At 37.8% G+C, this 22,875-nt stretch overlaps 2 protein-coding genes across 3 annotated transcripts; both read left to right on the top strand.

Annotated features, from left to right (window-relative positions):
* Positions 1 to 899: 899 nt before the first annotated feature.
* On the top strand, positions 900 to 6,788 carry LOC127104971 (putative E3 ubiquitin-protein ligase RING1a). Of its 2 annotated transcripts, none has more exons than XM_051042113.1 (10): positions 900 to 1,179; positions 1,299 to 1,362; positions 2,336 to 2,394; positions 3,867 to 3,948; positions 4,060 to 4,180; positions 4,260 to 4,301; positions 4,989 to 5,486; positions 5,952 to 6,059; positions 6,137 to 6,325; positions 6,451 to 6,788. In XM_051042113.1, the coding sequence occupies exons 1-10, from the start codon at positions 1,083 to 1,085 to the stop codon at positions 6,502 to 6,504; spliced, it is 1,314 nt and encodes a 437-aa protein (XP_050898070.1). In that variant the 5' UTR covers positions 900 to 1,082; the 3' UTR covers positions 6,505 to 6,788. The 2 variants fall into 2 exon arrangements, with proteins under 2 accessions (XP_050898070.1, XP_050898069.1); XM_051042112.1 differs by having other exon boundaries at positions 5,943 to 6,059.
* Positions 6,789 to 6,932: 144 nt separating this feature from the next.
* Positions 6,933 to 9,027, top strand: LOC127104972 (uncharacterized). Its single transcript, XM_051042114.1, has one exon. It carries the CDS (start codon positions 8,062 to 8,064, stop codon positions 8,899 to 8,901), a length of 840 nt encoding a protein of 279 aa, XP_050898071.1. The 5' UTR covers positions 6,933 to 8,061; the 3' UTR covers positions 8,902 to 9,027.
* The last annotated feature ends 13,848 nt before the right edge of the window (positions 9,028 to 22,875 follow it).

Raw genomic sequence — 22,875 nt, 5'->3', positions numbered from 1 at the left:
ACGATGACGAACACCGAAGCACTATAAATTTGGGTGTCCTCTCTCTCTCTCTCTCTCTCTCTCTTACATTTATTTTAAGTATTTGCATATTTAGGTATTTCAATTTTAGCGTAATTTATCGTTTATTTAATTGATAAAGATTTATTACGTAAACTTAGGTTTGTTAGAATTGGATACCTAATTGAATGGAAATTAATTTCTGAGAAACAATTGAGGATATAATTCACTATTTTGAATCGTTATATAAACACGCCTCGTGGATTATACAATCGAATCAATTGAATACCATGTTTATCATCATATTCATCTTTGATGTTTGTGAATCGATTTAGTGTTAATATGATCAAACTTCAAAAAGTATAATTTTCATATTTTCACATCAAATATTTCGCGCACATCTTTTGAAAACCCTTTTGATAGATTTTTTTAAAAAACAATTGTTTTTTAACAAGAATCTATTTAGCCCCCGGACCATTTATCTACTTTCATATTCACACCCAATTTATATTTCATTCTATAAAGCTACATCCAACTCAAGGACTCATTTGAGAATAGTTTTGGAAAACCAATTCCTTTCACACTTGATAAGAAATAAAGAAAACTTCTTCGGAATTACAATCATTCGGGCCATATAAGCAAAATAAATTATTATTTATTAAGGAAACAAAGAAAGTGAAGCAAATAAACTAAAAATAATAGGGGGCAATTATCCAGTGCGGATTCCTCATAACGGCCACACCTAGCCATCAAGCTATAAACTTCCAAATTCTGAAATTCTCATAAACTTACACGTGTCAATATTCTAATAGCTAGGAGTAGATGATTAGACTTTCCCTGCGTTTAATTCATTCACACCGTGTCTAAAAATAAAAGCAATTCTGAAAAATAATTTTCATCTATTTTTAATATAAAAAAAAACTTCTAAAGAATAAAAATCTTCAGCAACAGCTTCTATTTCGTTCGTCTCTCAAGTCAAGACGTTAAACCACACTTTGCAACCACCGTCGTCGTTTTCCTCCGCGGTCTACTCCTCCGCCTCCGCCGCTTGATACAGTTTCTAGGTTTCGCTTCGACTGCAAGCAATGCCGTCACAGAAGCGTTCTTTCGAAGAGGCTCTCGAAGAGAATGAAGACTCTGAAAATGAGATAAACAACGACGAGCAACCTAAAGATGAAGACGGTAGGTGTTATTTTTCATATCTAAATCACGTAACTGTTTTCTACATTTTCTTATGAGTTTCTATGATTTCCTATGATTTGTTTCGATAGTGATCGTCGTTGTTTGTTTGTTTTCTTCAGAATCAGATCAAAGCCGTTCATCTGACGACGAAGAAGAAGATGAAGATGAAGAGGAAGAGGAAGAGTATGTCAACCTGATTTATCGTTCTGCATTTCTTTTCTCATATACTCTTATGATTTATCGTTTTATTCTTTGATTCTTCAATATTCGATTATTGTATCGCTTGTGGATTTTGATTATGTGTATACTCATTACTCTTATGCATGCTCTCCTCTTCAATTTTTTTTGTTGTGGCGAGTTTTTTGGTTAACTTTTCACGATTTCGTTTGCGTTTGTGGGTGCTTTTGGTTGGTTGGATTGTTTCTGCTCTTTCAAGTTTTTTGTGGAGGAATCTGAGATTACCCCACACACGACGTGCTTTGCTCCGACCTAACAATAGTGTGATATGGAAGCGTTCTAATATATTCTTATCTTGTGTAATGAGATTACATTATGATGCTATTTTCAACATAGTAACATCCTTTGATTGTAAATGTTAATTTCTATTAGCATGAACTTATATTTTTTAATAACTGAGAAGTATTTTACTTAACATCAACCTTGAGACCATTACACTGGTTTTTTTGTATTGTTTTTTGTTTTAGTTATTTATTCACTTGAGAATCTAATGATATTTTCTTGGGTAAGCTACTTTGCTAAGCTAAGAGAGTGAAAACTGCTGTGCAGTCATGAGATGAAATATTTTTTGGACTTTGATGTTACTTGACAAAAACCCTTCACTTTGAAATGAAACTGTTTCTATTTTGTCCTTGATATGATTTTTTAAGGAATGTATATATCGGATTCATTAAAACCCTCTGAAAATCATTTTAACAACATCCCTTCCGGAACCCCACCCTTTCTAATTCTAGGATGGCCATTTTTATTAAATACAGTACATTAAAGTGGTCCTTATCTGTCTGAAGAGTTGCTGCTGTGTTAGGAAATCCTGGACCTAGAGTGATGGGATGAGAATTTGGCATTTCCAATGATCCATCTCCATAAAATATTATATTCTAACATTCACTAATACCTCTATATTGTTGTTTATTTGAAGATATGTGGCTATAAAATTGTCAGATGTACGCAAGGAAGTTCAGTGTCCTATCTGCCTTGGTATGTAATTCCTAACTGATAACTGATGCTAGAATTGCTTAATTTATCACTGCACATATTGATTTGTTTGCATATAAAACAGTTAGACTAAGAAATATAACAACTAGTTATGTTTCTATAAGTCTCTTACTTGGTAAGATGATGGTTTTAATTTCTAGCTATGGATAGATAATCACGATTAAATTCAACTTTCATTAGCTCCTTTTTATCTGTCTTGTATCCACCCTCCCACATGATGCATATAAAGGTTGTGAGTGTGTAAGTGGTCTCTTTACCCACTCTGCTAATTCGTGATACTTGATCCACCAGTACTGATTCGTGATACTTGAGTCACCACTACTTAGCTAATTTTGTTATATGAAGAATATAAGGATATAATATCTAGCTTCAATTATAGTTGTGGTTATTTTTGTAAAAGTACACTGCATTGAATTTGTTCATTAAGTAGGACATTCATTCACCAGCATGTCAACATAAAAGACATATCTGTAAGTGGACATCAACAGCATACTATACAAGTGAAGTTGAAAGAAAATATGATCATTGACCTATCACCTATATATAATGTTCTAATTTCTTAGAATACATGACTCATGTAGCATTGGATTAATGGTTCTTTGACTCTCTTAACCTATGAAGCACGTACACCAGAAACATCGACACTGACACTGACACGTCGACATCGATAATAATTTGAAAAACTAAATGACCTAAACGTAATCACAACAAGTGTCTGTGTCAGTTTCAGACACCGACACCGACAGGACAACACCTTTTCATAGAGGCGTCGGTGCTACAGAGCTCTTAACAAAACAAAGAAAATTGAAAAATAAATACATTTGAGTTGTGATACCTATCTAGCAGACAGACAATTGTCAATGGTTCTATGCCTGTTTTCTCCCCCAAATTATCCAAATGTTGGACAGATTTCACATCTGTTGATGTATAAATCTAATATTATATAACAACACACCATTTTTTCGAGTTTACTGTACACAGGAAGTCATGAACGGAATTAAATCACAACTTCTATATCCTCTTGAATTTGAAAGGAAAAAAATACTCAATGTTGGTTTAGAGGTAGCATTAGAAGTTAGTGACGGGTGAGAGATGATAATAGGAGAGCAAGATGGATGAGTGAGTGATATAGTCAGTAACAGTACGGGGTAGCAGTAGGGCTAATGTTGTAATTGTACATACTGCTGCATAGCCAGCAATAGCAATGGATTTGTTTTCAATATTCACAACTTCTGTATAAGTCCTACATGAGCTTTACAACTTCCTTGATGTGATGGAAATTATGGACTGTAATTGTAATTTTAAGTAACTCGTTCATTCCCATATGGTACATATATCTATATATAAATTTGTGGTAGTATACTAGGATAAATCAGATGCTGCATCATAAATTTTTATGGTTTATAATGGTCAGGTAGTATAATAATAGATGATTGATTTCATTATACGTGTAGGTATCATTCGAAAAACAAGAACCGTTATGGAATGCCTTCATCGCTTTTGCAGAGAGTGCATAGACAAATCCATGCGCCTTGGGTTTTTCCTCTAACTGCCACCATCTACTTTATCTTTTTACGTATTTGTCGTTGGGATGTTATTGGTTTATTAGCTGTAAATTTTTATTATTCTGAACTGGTTTTACTGCAGTAACAATGAATGTCCTGCTTGCCGTACTCATTGTGCTAGCCGACGCTCATTGAGAGATGACCCAAGCTACGATGCCTTGATTGCTGTTATGTATCCAGATATTGACAAGTATGAGGAACAGGTAATATATACATAATTTTTCTTGAATAAAAAAATTATTTTATCTGAACAAAAAACTCATTAACAAGGTTTTGGCATAGGAATTGGCTTTGCATGAGGATGAGATGGCTCGCCATAAGCAGGTAATATTTCAGTCAAACATTTTTTAAACAAGGATGGATGTCTTGTTTGAAAAAAATCAAGTGATTTTCCTATCACACTACAGAAAGTAAAAAAATGTGAATTATGCCATTGTACCAAAGGAAACTAATAACTTGATAGCCAAAAATCTCTCTTGTTTTTGCAACGAGGAAATTCTTCACTTCAAGAATCACTTCACTAATGTTGGTTAAAGATGCTTAGAAAGCTTCGGTTGCACCACATGCTTTGGGGATAGGGTGCCATTTTACGTAACTTCAATATCCTAATCCTATTGTCCAAAAGTATTTAGGACATCCATACAAACACTAGCTATATCAGTTTTGCAGAGGGGTAGTTTTGCCTCAGTTGTTTAAATATGCAGCTCTATAAATCGGACAGATGGCAGTAGCCCTGGGTATATAATCCATCAGGAAAATAGTCAAATCATTGTTTTTCTCTATTTGTGATTGTGCATTAGTTTGCAACAGTGACAGTGTATTCAATGTTCAAAAGAATTGAATACTTTTGTGGAGTGAACAGAGTTTTGTTATGGTGTGAGCGCGGCCAATATTAATCAAGAAAGTTATGGATCACTGTTTACTTTTATTTTTCATCTGCAAGATTTTTTACTTTGGCTTGTGGTATTAATAATTCAAGAGTTCTATCTTTTTTTTCTTTCTATGATCAAGTTTCAAGCATCCATTGCCCAAACACTAAAACGGCAATCAGAAGCGTTGAGTAAAAAACGAAATGCCAAAGCAACATCAGTGGCTTTTGTGAGGAGATCCCAAGGCAACTCTCGAACTTCGAATCTCAAACGTCGAAGAAACTTTAGAAATGCTGGTGACTTTCAGGTATCCAATGACAACAAGGGTATGGATGATATTGATGGGGGAAAGGGATCATCTTCTGATGATGGGCAGACAGAAACCCAGCCAAGAAGATGCAAAAGAGGTGGAGAACAAGAAGCACAATTTCCTCAGCATTCTCCCTCTACTGAACCAGATGGAGTTGGTGATGAAAATACTCCAGAAGTAAATAGGGAAATCCTAAGTGCATCTGGCACACTTTCCTGGGGAAAAAATGGTCACCGGAGTCACAGCCGAGTCAATGGAAAGAATGCCAAAAACAACCGCATCTCCAAATTGGTTGAACATATTCGTAACTCAGCAAAAAATGGTTATGAGGTAAATCTTTTTCCTAGTAGTGATTTTTTTATTAAAGAAAAAAATTATATTAGAGGAAACATACCCATGTACAAGATCAACGAGAACTGCTAACCTTGGTAAGAATTTACAATAGAATTTACGTATAGCCTACCAACTAGAGAATTCTGGACTTTAACCTAGTTACAGTGAGTGTGAGTAGAAGGTTCAATCATCTTTGCCAATCTTAGTTTTTTTTTTCCTAGTGGTGGTTGTTTAAAAACTAGTGGACTAAAAATTGTGAGAACCTCTGGCCTTCAAGGTTGCTCAACCTATTTGAGAATTGAGACATGTACTAATATTTAGACCTGTACTGTGGATTCATCTAAATGGTTGCTAATTCCGTGTTATTATAATTTTATATGTGTTGCGTTGGGGTTATCATATTTGCTTTAGTGCTTGTACTGAGCATTGATAGGATCATTGATTTGGCGCAAGTTATTTCAGCTGCCTACCTTTCTCATGCTTGTCTCGTTGGATGAGCAAAGAATACCAAGTTTGGAGGATCCATGCCTTACTTGCAAGCCTACCATGTCAGTCAAGATACTGCGCAAGGTTGTCCTCTCTTTCCTTGAGCTGACATTTCTATCTAGTCTATTTCTTATTAAGCATGACTGTTTTTCAATCGACAGCATGTAGCAAATGAAACTGCCATGCCTGAGGCTGAAGTTGACTTGTGGTTGATACTCAAGCCACGATCTAGCTTTGAAGAAGGTGAAAGAACCATCGATCCAAACACAGATAATTTACGCATTCTAGAAGACCAAGAAACATTGGCCGAATTGCTGGGAACTTATGAAAATACCAGCCATGGTTATCTGGTAAACTCTCAAAATTGATTATGTTCATTTACACAAATATCTTTTCATTTTCCTCTTTCTCCCCATTGTTACAGTACTGGTCTTTGCTCTCTTGTTATCTGACTTTTTCTCCCGGTTATTAACAGGTCATGGCTTACAAGAGGAAGTTGCAGAATTCAGACACAGTTGAGTTAAGCTGAATGATGAACAGTCACCCAAATCCTTCTTTGCCAAGCTCTCAATTATACAGAGCTATAAATATATCTCAGTTTTATTACATTCTTTATTTTAATACTTTCCCCTGAGTAACAGAAAGAGGGGGTGAACCCTAATTGTTAAGCGCACAGTAAATTAGAACCACAGGTGTGCATTTACCAAACCCCGGGTTTCTTATGTTCTGGGGGAAAACGTGTCTATCTCCCGAAATGTGTTTACTGGTTTAGTAATCTTCAAATGGCACCGTAATTGGCTTATTTTATACAAATTTGGTTAGCATACTTTTAGAATCAAATTCCAAGTCGGTCTTTATTAATAAGGGTAATGCTATCTTGTGCCCTATGGGCACATGTTAAGAACTAATTATAGAAATGTTTTCTTGGAACTTGTGCATAGTCATTATCAAAATTTTATAATTAATATTTTTATTACTTTTTTCAATATAAACTTTCTATTTATGAATGACTTAACATGTGTCCTTGGGGCACGAGTTAGCATTACCCAATTAATAATTATAAGGCCTTATTTATGCCAAAGGAAGAAAAAGTTATTCACCAGGAGCACACAACTATGATTGTATGATATAGGATTCTTTGCGGTTCCACACTCGCTTTTCCTCTTCTCGGGTCCACTATGAATCTATACATGGCGTGATGTCTATGTAGTTATGTTTGATTGAGGAAAAGGAAGTGTTGTTAAAAGGAGAAGGCATACATTAGGGGGTATTTTGTCCTTCTTTCTTATTGTTTGAAATGGTAACTTATGACTAGGGGTGTTTGTTGAAGTCTAAGAAAAACTACATTTTTTTAGGAATGAAATAATCCTCAATAATTTCCATATTCTCATGGTTTTATTTCCATGTCGAAAGGTGAAAAAATAAATATAACTACAATATTCTTATGAATATGAAACTAAATTATATGTTAAATGCATTTAAAAAAACCTAGGAATTAAATTTTAATATTCTTATTTTTGGATAACTTATTTTTATTTTTTGAAAACTGGGGATGATATATTAGAAGGCAGGGCCGTGGTAACCGGCAATAGGGTCAAGAATTAAGCAGTATTGTTCTAACTAATACATGCAAAAATGCAATGCAAAGACGAAATTCTGATGTAAGTCTAGAGTATTATTTTTCATGCATTCTACCACCGTGACTCTAATAAATGATCTTCATTTCTCCCAACCAAAATAGAACTTAAAGTCCATTAGGTGTCTTTTTACTTACTCTGCTATTAACACCGCGAACAACTTTGCAGCAAAGAAATGAAAAACCTGTGAAAGTCTTCCTTATCCATCATGTGACAGCTATTAAGGCTCATCTAATTCCACTTTCCTAAAATGTTCCATTACTACCACACCATGCAAACCGCTCCTATTCAATCTATTCACGTTTCATTGCCTTTGTCTATCAATTTCTCCTCTTTACTAAAGAAAACTCAAATCCCCATTTTCATAATATCCATGCAGATGCTCCTTATCTCCTCACTTTTCTCTCAATACAACTCACATACTGATAACAAAAACAATAATAAAGGACATGCCATTCTTTCTACTCAAGAACTCTTTAGGAGCCAAGATGAAGAAAGGCATCAGAACTTTTTGCAACACTGATGTGTCAACCTCAACTCTTAACCAACAAAATAGTACTATTGGCAATGGCATAGGCAACCATAGCCAAGTTGACATCACAAGTAGCAAGGTAAGCTCCCCCTTTTTGCAATGTGAAAATTCAAATTCAAAGCAAAGCACACCAACACTAGAAGATCTTATACTACAATTAGAAATGGAGGAAGAGATGGCAAGGAAAGAAAAACTCAATGAATATAGTGGAATAAGGGGAAGAATGTCAAGTGTGAATAACTCTGACATATTAAGATCTGCAAGGAATGCTTTGAATCAATACCCAAGGTTTTCACTTGATGGAAGAGATTCCATGTATAGGTCATCTTTTGGAACGATAGAAGGAAGAAGATCAGTTTGTAGTGAGAGAAGTTTAGAACCAAAGGTTGATGAAAAGGTTGTGTGTTTTCCCACAACAATTGCAGGGGAGAGTGTAGTTTGGTGTAAACCAGGGGTTGTCGCAAAGTTGATGGGTTTGGAAGCTATTCCAGTGCCAGTAAATAGAAAAAGATGTGACAACAAAGACAAGATAAGTAGTGTTGGTTTAAGGAGGCAAAATATAAGGAGGAGATCATTTGAGAGGCATGATTTGGAGAGAAAATTAGCAATGGACATGCAGGGTTATCGTGATCATATTGTCAGAAGAAGAAATAGGTCTGGTATTTGCTCTAACAATGGATATTGTATTATGAAACCGGTTTCTCTAGAAGCTATGGCAGGTGGTCCTGCTAGTTGGCAGCCAAGGAGATATGCTTAGGTTTTAGATTGTTTACTCTAAAACTTGCTAATGTAGGAAGGACTTTAATTCTATTTGGAGTTATGCTAATTACAATGCATGTATTGTAATGCCTCACAAGGCTAATAATCACACAAGTTTTATCAATTTGATTTTTCTTTTGCTTTTAGTATATATATATATATATATATATATATATATATATATATATATATATATATATATATATATATGCCGATCATGACAACCATGACCAACTTTGACGTTTCAAGAATTCTCAATGATGAAAGGAGTTCTTGTGATATCATGTATGTTGCATTATTCACCAAGTAAGGCTCAAAAAGCAAAAGACTATCACCTTATATATGGTTACTAATATGCAAGGCTTTAATGGAGCGGTAACCTGCCCATGTATGATTATCTTTGGAGAAAGAGGGATGCTAGCACGGTGGACATTCAATTAATGGTAGTCTCGTGCGAAACAATTTACAATTGCATCCTAGGAAGAAATGAAATGGAATGCTCCTAAGGAAGAAATGAAATTTGAATGGACAAAGTAGTGGAAGCAAGACTTCCCACAACTAAAACTCTCCCTTTCATAGCCCTCAGTCCTACCATGGCCCATGATCGGGAAGACGATGTTCATTTATCTAACAATATCACCAAAAGCAATAAGTGTCATAGACTTAAGGGGTGTATGCACTAACCAAAATTCAATATATTTTATCTCCAAGATGCTAACAGGTTCTGAAACCCACTACCAAAAGAGTGAGAAAATTAATATTGCTATAGTAATAGCCTCAAAGAAGCTACACCATTATTTATAGCATACTTAATAGTGGTTCACACTAATCAACCTTTAAAGCAAGTCCTCTTCAAACCATATTTGGAAGGGTGGATGACAAAGTGGTCTATCGAGATTTCAAAGTTTGACATATCTTTTAAACCCAGGAAGGCCCAAGTCTTTGTAGACTTTATTGGTGATTTGACACATGCCACATTTGAACCATACACGAAGTGGTTTGTCTTCATAGATGGATCATCAAATTGTAGAGGAAGGAGAGTCGACCTCATTCTTGAGAACAAAAAAGGGAACATGGTAAAAGCATCACCGTGTTATTTCTCCACCATCCAAAACCAGACAAAGTATGAATCTTTCATTGTTAGAAATGGAGGATGAAGAAGTTAGGTTATGCACAAACTCTTAGCTAGTGGTCTCCCAAGTCAATGAGGATGCATATACTAAAGATGCACTACTGTAGAAGTATGTAGCCATAGTCAAAGGAAAAATATTTTTCTTCAGAGTATATAATATTTCACATGAGCCATGGAAGTATAACACAAGGGAGAATGTCCTATCAAAACTAGCAAGCACAAAAGTTGCATGCATCAACCATTATTTCATTTAAGAAACACTTGAGAGGCCTAACTTTTCGAAAATGTTCTTTGTGGCCAGTGGCCACTGTACCAATAGGAATGACCCAAATCTCATGGGTCACCTTGATCATGCATACATTGTGACTGAAACTCTACCAATATACCCTGATGTAGCAAGCCTTGTGAAAATAATAGCATACTTGTACTCGGTTGTATGGGGGAAGTTATACATGTTGAATAAACTTTAATGTTATAGTTAGTGGGTTTCTGTTAATAAGTTAATGGAGAGATTAAGAGTCTGTTGTAGTTGGAAGGTCAAGAGATAGTGGGCTATTAATAGTATTTACTAATAATTATGTTTCCTAGAATAGCTGAAGTTTCTGAGTCTATATAAAGACCAAGGATGTACTCTAATTCATATACAGAAGTTGCAAAAGATTCGCTTCCTTCTGTCAAATTGGCATCAGAGCTAATGGCAAACATGTTGAATCAAATGTCGTTGCCACGGCTAACGAAGTTAAATTACAAAAACTGGAGTATCCAAATGAAAGCTCTTCTCGGATCTCTAGACGCGTGGGAGGTGACCAAAGATGGGTTTGAAGAACCAACAGATATTGTGGGATATACGACAGCTCAAAACAAGGCGTTGAAAGAGACGCGATCGAAGGATAAAACGGCATTATACATGCTGTTTAGGGCTGTTGATGAATCAGGCTTCGAAAAGATTGCCGGTTCGACTACGTCGAAAGAAGCGTGGGACACGCTAGAGAAAGTGTTCAAAGGAGTAGATCGAGTAAAGCAAGTTCGACTCCAAACTCTTCGTGGCGAATTGGAGAGGATGCAGATGAAGGAGTCAGAAAATGTATCTGACTACATCACGCATGTACAAAAGATGGTGAACCAACTCACCAGAAATGGCGAAACAGTAACTGATGCACGAGTTGTTGAAAAGATTTTAAGATCTTTAACAGATAAATTTGAGAATATTGTGTGCGCAATAGAAGAGTCGAAGGATCTTTCGACGCTCTCAGTCAAAGAGGTCACTGGTTCCCTCGAAGCACACGAACAACGTAAGATGAAAAAGTAGGAAGAAGGAGTAGAGGACGCAAATCAAACCAAGGAGAAAATCAAAGACGAAAAGGTACTTTTTTCTCAAAATTTTAGAGGAAGAGGACGTGGTCGTGGAGGACGTGACAGTGGTCGAAGTGGTAGAGGCAGCAACTTCGAGAGAGGACAGTCGAGCCAGTAAAATTGGCGTGGCAGAGGACGTGGTCAAAGAGGTGGTAGGTCGAACCATTCCAACTTTGAATGCTACAAGTGTGGCAAGTATGGTCATTATGCGAAGGATTGCAACTCATTCAAATGCTATAACTGTGATAAAGTGGGACATCTTGCAAAAGATTGTCGAATCGAAAAGAAGGTAGAAGAAACAACCAATCTAACTTTGGAAGCTGAAGCAAATGAAGGTTTTCTCTTGATGGCTCAAAATGAGATCAACACAAATGATAATGTTTGGTATCTTGACTCAGGAGCAAGTAACCATATGTGTGGTCACAAACACTTGTTTAAAGAAATGAGAAAGATTGAAGATGGCAATGTGTCTTTCGGAGATGCATCGAAAGTGAAGGTCGAAGGCAAGGGAACAATCCGTTACTTGCAGAAGGATGGGTTGATTGGATCAATTCAAGATGTTTATTATGTACCAAATCTTAAGACCAACATCTTAAGTTTGGGACAACTTACAGAAAAAGGTTATTCGATACTTATGAAAGAATGGATACTGCATTTGAAGGACAAGCTGGGACATCTGATTGCTCGTGTCGAAATGGAGAGAAATTGAATGTACAAACTGAATCTGATAAACGTTCGAGAAAAATGTTTACAAGTAAATGTCGAAGACAAAGCGTCACTATAGCATCTACGCTTTGGTCATCTACATCATGCTGGTTTAAAAAGGTTGGCGAAAAAGAACATGGTGCATGGACTACCAGATATGGATTATGAAGGAAAATTCTGTGAAGAATGTGTGCTTAGCAAACAAACAAGAACTTCATTTCAAAAGAAGGCAGAATATCAAGCTAAGCATATCCTTGAATTGATTCACACCGACATATGTGGGCCAATCACGCCAGAATCTTTCAGTAGCAAAAGATACTTTATTTCCTTTATCAACGATTACTCACGAAAGACATGGGTTTATTTCTTGAAAGAAAAGTCTGAAGCATTCGAGGTGTTCAAAAGGTTCAAAGTAATGGTGGAGAAGGCAACCGACAGACACATTAAAGCAGTTTGATCTGATAGAGGTGGTGAGTATACTTCGAGAGCCTTTATGGAGTATTGTGAAGAGAAAGGCATAAGGAGATTTCTAACTGCAGCATACTCACCTCAACAAAATGGGGTGGCTGAAAGGAAGAATCGAACAGTCCTTGACATGGTTTGTTCAATGCTTAAAAGCAAGAACATGCCAAAGGAATTTTGGGCAGAAGCTGTACAATGTGCCATTTATGTTCAGAATTGATGTCCACATTCGAAGTTAGAAGATCAAACACCACAAGAAGCGTGGAGCGGACAGAAGCCAACAATTTCTCATCTCAAAGTATTTGGTAGTGTGGCTTATGCACACGTACCAGATCAACAAAGAACGAAGCTTGAAGACAAAAGTCAGAAATACATACTCATTGGGTATGATGAGAAAACAAAAGGGTACAAGCTATTCGATCCCATAAGAAAGAAGGTGATAGTGAGTAGAGACGTTCGAATAAACGAAGCAAGTAAGTGGGACTGGAACAGTTCGACAAAAGTTATCGTCGAAGTTGAAGAATCATCTGTCGTTGTACCACCAAACATTTCAACAAAACTTGAAGACTCTGACAATGAAGATGAACCTCCACAACCCAGAATGCGAAGTTTGCAAGATCTGTATGATTCGACAAGTGAAGTGCACCTTGTATGTCTCTTGGCAGATGCTGAAAACATCAATTTTGAAGAAGCAGTACGAGACAAGAAGTGGAAAAGTGCCATGGACGAAGAGATCATGGCGATTAACCACAACAACACTTGGGAGCTAGTTGAATTGCCAAAAGGTAGTCAACCCATTGGTGTAAAATGGGTATTCAAGAAAAAGATGAATGCTCAAGGAGAAATAGAACGATACAAAGAGAGACTTGTTACAAAGGGATACAAACAGAAAGCAGGAGTTGATTATGACGAAGTATTTGCACCTGTTGCAAGAATGGAGACAATTCGATTACTCATATCTCAAGCCGCTCAATTCAAATGGTCAATATTTCAAATGGATGTCAAAACAACTTTTCTGAATGGTGTACTCGAAGAAGAAGTCTATGTTGAACAACCACTCGGGTAAATTAAAGCTGGAGAAGAGAAGAAGGTACTGAAATTGAAGAAAGCGCTATATGGGCTGAAGCAAGCACCGAGGGCATGGCACACATGTATCGACACATATTTCAAGGAGAACGGGTTCGAGAAATGTCCGTACAAACATGCCCTCTATGTGAAGAAAAATGGAAGGAATGTATTACTTGTTGCTCTCTATGTCGATGATCTTATTTTTCTGGGCAGTAATGATTAGATGATAGAAGAATTCAAAAGCACAATGACACGTGAATTCGAGATGACAGACTTAGGCCTGATGAGATTCTTTCTTGGTCTGGAGGTTCGACAAGAAGAAACAGGAATCTTCATCTCACAAGAAAAATATGCAAAAGAAATCTTGAAAAGATATAAGATGGAAAGCTGTAATCCGGCTTCGACGCCAATGGAACCAGGAACAAAGTTGTCGAAATTTGATAGAGGAGAACGTGTCGAAGCAGGCAAATATCGAAGTTTGGTAGGAAGTCTTCGCTATCTCACATGTACAAGACCAGATATCTCATTAAGTGTAGGCATTGTAAGTCGATTCATGAAGGAGCCAGTTTACACACATTGGAAAGCATTGAAGCGAATTCGGAGGTACATCCAAGGAACAGTGTCACTTGGGATGTTCTACTCGAATTCAGACAAATACAAGTTGGTTGGTGTTCGCTGTGAATTTTCACACCCTTTTTTCTGATAACAACTATCCTATTTATATACAAATAAAACAACTGTTATTAACGAACAAATCCTAAAACTGTGACACTTGGCTATCTCCCTTTCGCCAGATGCTTCCACGCGTCTTCTGCCAAACGTCACAACTCTTTTGAATTCGAATTTACACTTCACGTCGAAATGACGTCTTTCTCCAGACTCTGTCGAATTGTTGAAATATTATAGCATCATCCGTGTTTGTCAAAGACATTTTTCCATCTGCAACTATCCTGTCGAAATGTCGAACCATCATTTTATCGAAATGTCGAACAACTCTTATGGCGTCCTTCGTCGAAGGAACCATTTTGCATACTAATCTTATGGCGTCAAAAACGCATGTATACAAATTGCCCCCCAGCAAAGATGCTTCGACCGTTTTTCTTTTGGAGAAACAGTCATTTGTTGTCAACCAGTGTTTTGATGCCATGTCATTTAATTTCATTATTCCCATGTTTTTGTAATCTCAATTTCCAATACAGATTTCATCATTACACTTTCTCCAAAATGTCACGTCTAGCCCACGTTCAGAGTCTACTACCATCATTTCCTCACATCATGCTTTCTTTTCAACTTCCACCTCTTCAACATCACCATGAAAATCGGCCACGTGTCCCACTATCATCATTAACATTTTAAAACGTTTTTCATCATCATCCTTCTATAAATACCCATAAACCTTTTTCCTCTGAACTCTTTTTACGCTTCAGAATCTCTTTTCTTCATACCCATTTCTTAAACCTTCATATTTCCTGAGAAAAATCCTTTGTTTTTTCTAACAATGGCTCCTCAAAAACCTTCAAGCAGCAAACATTCCAAGAAGAAACAGGATCCAGCTTTCTCTCCTGTGCATGATTTGAAAGGGCCAATGACTATTGGAAATCAACAGTATGTTCTTGAACCTCCAAATGAGAAAGAGAAAGAAAGCATCTATAAATCCCAAGTATTAATTCCTGTTCTTATTTCTGGAAACTGTCATGCTATGTTAGGTCCTCTTCCAAATCCAGAAATTAAACCAGAACGTTTAAGAGAATTTTTTCCAACGTATTTCCATACAAAACCCATAGGCGCTGGAGTGAAACCTCAGCCTAAGGAGAAAATTGTAGAACAAAATGACCCATCAAGTTCGACGGATACTGGAGAGTTGGAATTAGCCTATTTGAATTACCCCAGGATATTTAGAACTTGCCCCTGGTCGAAAGACCCCTCTGACTACTTATCTTGGCTAGATAAAATCGAAAAGGTTAAAGGGGATTTTTGGAAAGAAGTAGGCATTTTCGACCTTATTCAGTTGTCGAGAGTAGGACCCAATATCTGTCCAAATATGCTTTTGGCTTCTCTATACTTCTGGGATAGTACCTACAACACCTTTCACCTCCCTTGTGGGATGGTTACGCCCACTCTTTTCGACGCAGCAGCCATTGTTGGCCTTCACCCTAACGGTATAGATTTCGACCCTACTGTCTTAAATGAAGATACCATCGCTTTCGAGACTAGCCTCGCCCCATACTCCTTATTTATGTCCTATTATCATGACAAGAGCACTACTGAAGTTTCATATGTCGAACACATAGCTTTTCTAACTCTGTGGCTATCCAAATATGTGTTTTGCTCTCGTTCCCTCCAGGTTGCTAAGAGATTCATCACCATAGCCAATCAGCTTCATGCAGGCACAAAACTATGCTTGAGCGAAATGATTCTGGCGAACCTTTATGAATCTCTGAGTGAGAGCGTACATCTTTTGAAAAACGCCAAAACCCAAGGTAAAATCAACTTATCAGGACCTTTCTGGCTCTTGCAATTATGGCTCGATGCCACATTTGAAACCAATCTTTCTGTGGCACCGGAAGTAGATGAAGAAGAAGTGAAAAATAGGACTGTCGAATGGCCAAGGTTGGTGCAAATAACGCCAACTGATGAAGGGATTAGCCTTCGGCAAGCTTTCAAAAGCTATGTCATGATGTTTGCCAAAAGGTATCAGTTTACTTTGACCATGGTACCTTTTGCTGATAGGAAAATTGGACCTAAATGGTTTACCCAACAACTGCCTTTGGAAATGCAGAAGGATGAAAATATATTTCTGAATGTTTGGGAATCATTCTTAACCCCTAGGCTCCTTTTTTCTTATCGTAACACCACTAAAACTCAAATTGCCTTGATAGTTTATCATCCCAACCTTGTTTCTAGACAGTTTGGCCTGATCCAGATAAAACCTCGACCTATATTCCCCAAGAAAGGATCCATCATTTTCTACAACTCTCTTCACACTGAAGGTGAGGGCAAAGAACTGTCGAAGAAACTGACTGATGACTCTCTCGACATCCGACCAGTGATCTTTCGACCATCATTCCTCTGTACTCCTGAGTTTGATGAATGGTGGAAAGATTATTATTCCAACAGATTTTTCGACGTAGCTGCCTTTGCTACACATTTAACAAATGCCTTCGCTTTTGTGCAGGATCGGACGAAAAAAGGTATTCAAAGACACATTAGAGAAATACAGAAATTTCAAAAATATTTTGAAACTCTGTATAGACCTGATGATCTTAGTCGAACCATACACGAAGCAGCAGCAGAATTAAAATGTAAATTGACGGAGAAGTTTAAAAAATTGTCATTGCCTTCAAATCTTCGACCAGAAGCGCGCTATGACCTGGCTTTCAGTTGTCATCCACCAAAATTTCCTCCTTTTCCAACTGCTGAATTTGGCGTGGCATTTAGCCCTCCATTTCCAGATTGGTTCGTTTGTGGGGATTTTATGAAAATTCTTCGTCAACAGTACCAAAAACCTGCTGAGCGTGTGGTTCCGACTAAGTATCATCTGGACGAATACCAAGGACACCTTCATATTGGAATAGAACACGTTCGCGTGGAAGATCCCACTCTTGAAGGTGTTCACAGAAAACATGATTTTTTCTTTTGTTATTCTAACTGTATTATCATGTATTTCTTATATTCGTTTCGGAATCTCCTTTCTTTCCTTAGCCGTGAGGATTCCTGCCAAGAAAACTTATGTCGAAGCATCGGCAAGTGCTGCTAAGAAACATTCGACAAAGGTACAACACTTCACTTTTTCTCATTTATTCCTTTCCCTTTTTAAGAAACTAACTTGGTTTTTGTCTGTATGACTAGGCAAGTCGAAAACCCCCAACAATCCAAAAGAGAAAGAGTGAAGAGGAGAAAGAAAAGGATAATGTTCTTAATGAAGAATCTGGTGACGAATCTCCAGAGCTAATCCCCCCTCCTCCTCAGAAGAAGAAACTTACAAAGGTCTCTTCCCAAAGATCCATAGTTAAATCAACCAGGAAGGATTCTGCAAGTACTCCCACTACTAAACTTCAGTCGAAAGGCACGGAGAGTGGGAGATCTAGCTTTAACACTGAGATTCCTGAGGTGAGTCTTTATTTCGACTGTATATATTCACCTTCTTTGCATCTTTTTCCTTCTAAATCTTAGAATTATTTTCAGGGACAAGTGGCTGTCGAAAGAACACCTGAGAAAAGAGGAAACAGTCCCAGAAGAAGATATCCCCACAAGTGATCATGACATGCAAACTGTAGCCGAATTCGACGCTACAGTGGGTGAAGCTTCTGAAGATGAATCTCCTCCTCATCCAGGCTTAGATGCTGCAAATCAGGGTGATGATACTGACCTGGAAGCTGGGGTCGAAGATGATCATGAAGACGAAATTGCCCAAGATGGGGGAGACCAGTCGAAACAAATGGAGGCTGAGCAAACTTTAGAGCGAAACACTCCATCTGCTCTTGACCAGACCCCAGGAAGTGGCAAGTCAACTGGTTCGACTAGTTTCTCTCGCGAGGAGCTTGAAAATCTCAAAGTGCAGGGACCCTTAGAGTATCTGAAGGCTATGCTTAGTACTCGTTTTAATTTTCAAGATTCTTCACAGAGCAGTTCGACTACTTCTGGGGCCACTTCTGAAGCACCATCTCTTGGCAACATGTTGACTAAGATTAAGACGAAAATCCTTGATGTTGATTTGTTCAAAGTCTTGGAAGAAAACGCCCTTGCCCATATCGACCTCAAGAAAATTCTGAAGCAAGTCAATGTCTTGGAAACCTCTGCTGAGGTTGGCAGTTTTGTGATGGAGCTGATGACCCTTATTGACTTGGCAACTGCAGATCTTCATCGTCAAAGAGATCTTACCCAACAAATCTCCTCCAAATCTGAAGCTCAAACTGCTGAATGGAACGCTGTTGCTGCTTCGACTGACAAAGTTTCAAAGCTACAACAACTTTCTGAAACTTACATCAAAGAAGTTGCTGTTTGTGATGATAATATCCAGAAATGGGAGAAACAAATAGCAGCACTTCAAGAGAAGATCTCTCAAGAGAAAAAACGCAAGGCATCTATACAGCAACCTAAGCAGACTGAGATTGACGACGAACTGAAAGCGGGTATTCGACACGCAGAAAAGGGCCAACAACTTAGTCGAGAGATTGAGACTCTCTCCACTCACAAAAGTGTTTGTGACCATCGACTCCAGTTTCAGAGGAAGAAATTTGTCACATTGAAAGAAACTTTTGCTAATCTCAATCTGTAGTCGAATTAATTTTAACAATTCTCAGCCCTTTGAGGCTTTCTTGTAATAACTTTAGTGGCATTTTCACTTGGCAGAGCTATCACAATTATGTTTTCAATTATTCGACTGTTATTTTTACTTCCTGCAATATTGGCTTATATTTTTTCAAATATTTACCATTTATCTTTAGGATTCTCTCATCCTTTCCTATTTCTTCAATCTCATACGCACCATTTGAAAATATTTTCAAGATCTGGAAAGGTCCTTCCCACTTAGGAGACCATTTTCCCATTAACTTATCTTTTCGATCCATAGGAAGGATTACTTTCCAAACAAGATCACCAATTAAGAAGGTCTTGAATTTTACTCTCTTATTGTAAAACTTTTCGACTCTTTCTTTTTGTCTTCTTATTAGATCTAGCGCACGTAGTCTTTCTTCGTCCAGATCAACCAATTCGTCCATCATCATGCTCCAATATATATCTGATGGGATTTCGTGATGCCTTTGCACTCTAACTGACTGCAAATATATTTCGACTGGTAAAACTGCATCATGTCCATAAGTCAACTTAAATGGAGTCGAATTTGTTGCTTCTTTTGGAGACGTTCGACAAGGCCACAAAACTTGATCTAAAGTTTTATGCCAGTTTCTAGGTTTTTTCCCTACATGCTTCTTGATCAAATTTATTACTACCTTGTTGGCTGCTTCAACTTGCCCGTTGGCTTGAGCATAGTAAGGTGTCGAAGTAAGGAGTTTAAAACCTGTTTCTTGTGCAAATTTCTGCATGTTTTTCCCAGTGAACACAGATCCTTGGTCTATTGTTATTGTTTCAGGTATCCCAAATCTGTAAATTATGTGCTTTTGGATAAAATCTATGACTGCTTCTTGATCCACATTTACCAATGGTATAGCTTCAATCCACTTAGTGAAATAGTCTATCCCAACCAAAATGTACCTTTGCCCTTTTGAAGAGGCTGGTCGAATTTCACCAATCAAGTCTAAAGCCCATCCTCTAAATGGCCAAGGCTTTATAATTGAATGCAACTCACTTGCAGGAACATGGGATATGCCTGCATGTACTTGACATTCCTGACATCCTTTTGCAAAATCGACGCAGTCCTTCAGCATTGTTGGCCAATACATTCCTTGTCGAAATAATAACCACTTCATTTTATGACCTGCTTGGTGTGCACCACACGCTCCACTGTGCACATTCGACAAAGCTATGTAGGCTTCATCTTCACCTAGGCGTTTCAACAAGACTTCTTCTGCAGTCTTTTTGAACAGTTCGTTTCCAAAAAGTACATAACTTAAAGCTCTGTATTTTATCTTTCTTTCTGCTTTCTGATTTGGGTCTTGTAGATAATTCTTGATAGGCTTTCTCCAGTCTACAATTCCTGAATCATCTATATTGAATATCTCAAAATTATCTTCGTCACCGTATCCTAATCTTATCGACTCCAAATCTGATGGGGACAACTTGGTGGATACGTCTCTCCCTCTGACTTCAATAGCTTCTTCTAACTTTTCCTTCGACACTTTATATCCAGACGCTAGTTGAGCAAGATCATTCGCCTCTTGATTCTCCAGCCTGGGAATGTGCCTAAAGGCCACATTGTCGAATTCTTTGAGAAGTCTATTGGCTATTACAAAGTACATGATTAAATTCTCCTTTACACATTTATATTCTTTAGTCAACTGCTTTATCACCAGTTCAGAGTCACCCATTATTTCGACTCTTGTTGCCCCCAATTTCAACAAGATTTCAAGTCCAACAATCAAAGCTTCATATTCTGCTTCATTATTTGAACACAGACTTTCAACTTTGTACTTGAATTTTGTTGGAATTCTGTCAGGAGAAATAATCAACATCCCAACGCCAGTTCCATTTTTATGACTGGAACCGTCAAAATACAGTTTCCAAGGTTCTAGTTCGACATATTCTACATCTTCATCTATAGAATGGTCAGCTATAAAATCAGCAACCACTTGTCCTTTCACTGCCTTTAGAGGCAGATATTTCAAGGAGTATTCTGTTAATGCTAAAGCCCATTTTCCAATTCGACTATGTAAAATAGATTTAGACAACATATATTTTATTACGACGAAATGGGAGGAAATATATACATCAACAGGTTTTATATAATGCTTTAATTTCATACAAGAGAAATATACACATAAACATAGTTTTTCTATAATACTATATCTAGTTTCAGCATCATTCAGGACTCTACTGAGATAATAAATGGCCCTTTCGACGCCATTCTCATCTTCTTAACATAACATACTTCCTAATGTTTTGTCTGATGCCGAAATGTACAATCTCATACTTCTTTTTCTGCAAGGAGACATTAGGATTGGGGGACTAGCCAGGTACTCCTTGATTTTGTCGAAGGTCGCTTGCTGTTCTTGCCCCCATGCAAAGTCTTCCTTCTTTAGTCGAAGTAGAGGAGAGAAAGCTTGCGTCTTCCCACTAAGATTGGAGATAAATCTTTTGAGGAAGTTGAACTTTCCTAGCAGAGACTGCAAACCCTTTTTCGTTGATGGCGCTTTCGCCTCCATTATGGCTTTGGCTTTGTTTTCATTTATTTCGATCCCTTTCTTGTGGACCACAAAACCTAAGAAATCACCCGCCTGCACACCAAAAGCACATTTAAGTGGATTCATTTTCAAACCAAACTTCCTCATCCTTTCAAAGGATTGTCGAAGATGATCTATGTGACTTTTTCCTGAAACAGACTTAATTACGATATCGTCTATGTACACTTGCATGAAAGTTTCAATAAAGTCATGAAAGATGGAATTCATAGCACGTTGGTAAGTTGCTCCAGCGTTCTTTAAACCAAAAGGCATTACTACCCATTCGTACGTTCCTATTGTTCCAGGACAGTGGAAGGCCGTTTTAGGAACATCTTCTTCAGCAATAAAAATTTGATTATAGCCAGAGTATCCGTCTAACATACTTAAGTACTCATGGCCTGATGCAGCATCTATAAGCATTTCTGCCACTGGCATAGGATATTCATCCTTTGGGGTAGCCGAATTTAAGTCTCGAAAATCAATGCATACCCTAAGTTTTCCATTTTTCTTAACTACAGGAACAATATTTGCAATCCATTTGACATACCTGGTTGTGCGGATGAATTTGCATTTTAGAAGTCTTTCGACCTCTTCTTTTATTTTCGACAGAGTTTCTGGTGCGAAGCGTCGTGGAGTCTGCTTTACTGGCTTCTTTCCTTCCATTATTGGTAGCTGCAGTTCGACCAAACTTCTGTCTAGACCAGGCATCTCGTCGTAATCCCATGCGAAGCAGTCTTTGAACTCTTTCAGCAACTGGATTATTTCGACCTTGAACTGGGGGTCCATTTTTGCGCTTATGTAGGTTGGTCTATTTTCTTCCCCCACTCCTAAGTTTATTTCTTCTAATGGATCCTGCGCTACCATCTTCTCGTTAGTTGACACGGGATCTTTTTCGAACCCTAGAGGTTCGTCGTCATAAATGGCGTCAAGCTTTTGGTGTTGCCATTCGCCCATTTGGTTGTTATCATGATCCTCTGCAACGTCTCTTTGGGGACATTGTTTGTTGGAATTTTCTTCGTTGGCTTCGACAGCCATGTATTTTACTTCAGCCTCAAGGGCCTCTTTGAGTTTGTTTTCGGCTATGTAAGCCGTAATTTTTTCGAGCGCTGATTCTTTACTCGTCATCGTCAAATTCGCTTCCCCATCCTGTTGGCGCTATATGAGTAGTTCCCCACATGTAAGATTCGCCAATTACTTCTTTGTCCCACTGGAAACCATGTGTAAGATGAAGGTACATGGAGCAGTCGGCGTTGTCTGTTGCCTTTAAGTCGAATTCGGCTGGGCTGCATGGAGGTATGTGAGTCAGGTTCTTGTCGAAACTTTGACTGTTGACATTGTTTATCTCTGTCATGAAATAGCTTTGATCAACCTCAATGTTTTCGACGATCCCGTCTGGCCTCCATATGGCTATTTG

This window comes from Lathyrus oleraceus, chromosome 7, assembly GCF_024323335.1.
Source record: "Lathyrus oleraceus cultivar Zhongwan6 chromosome 7, CAAS_Psat_ZW6_1.0, whole genome shotgun sequence".
NCBI lineage: Eukaryota > Viridiplantae > Streptophyta > Magnoliopsida > Fabales > Fabaceae > Lathyrus > Lathyrus oleraceus.
Note: the sequence above shows the minus strand (reverse complement) of the source record. Positions and strands in the feature narration are given on the sequence as shown.

Excerpts from the sequence above, each read along its gene's own strand:
- LOC127104971 (XM_051042112.1), top strand. The coding sequence starts at position 1,083 with ATGCCGTCACAGAAGCGTTCTTTCGAAGAGGCTCTCGAAGAGAATGAA. Across the intron at positions 4,181-4,259 it reads TTGACAAGTATGAGGAACAG|GAATTGGCTTTGCATGAGGA; the intron begins GTAATATATACA and ends GTTTTGGCATAG. Across the intron at positions 6,326-6,450 it reads ATACCAGCCATGGTTATCTG|GTCATGGCTTACAAGAGGAA; the intron begins GTAAACTCTCAA and ends GGTTATTAACAG.
- LOC127104972 (XM_051042114.1), top strand. The coding sequence starts at position 8,062 with ATGCCATTCTTTCTACTCAAGAACTCTTTAGGAGCCAAGATGAAGAAA.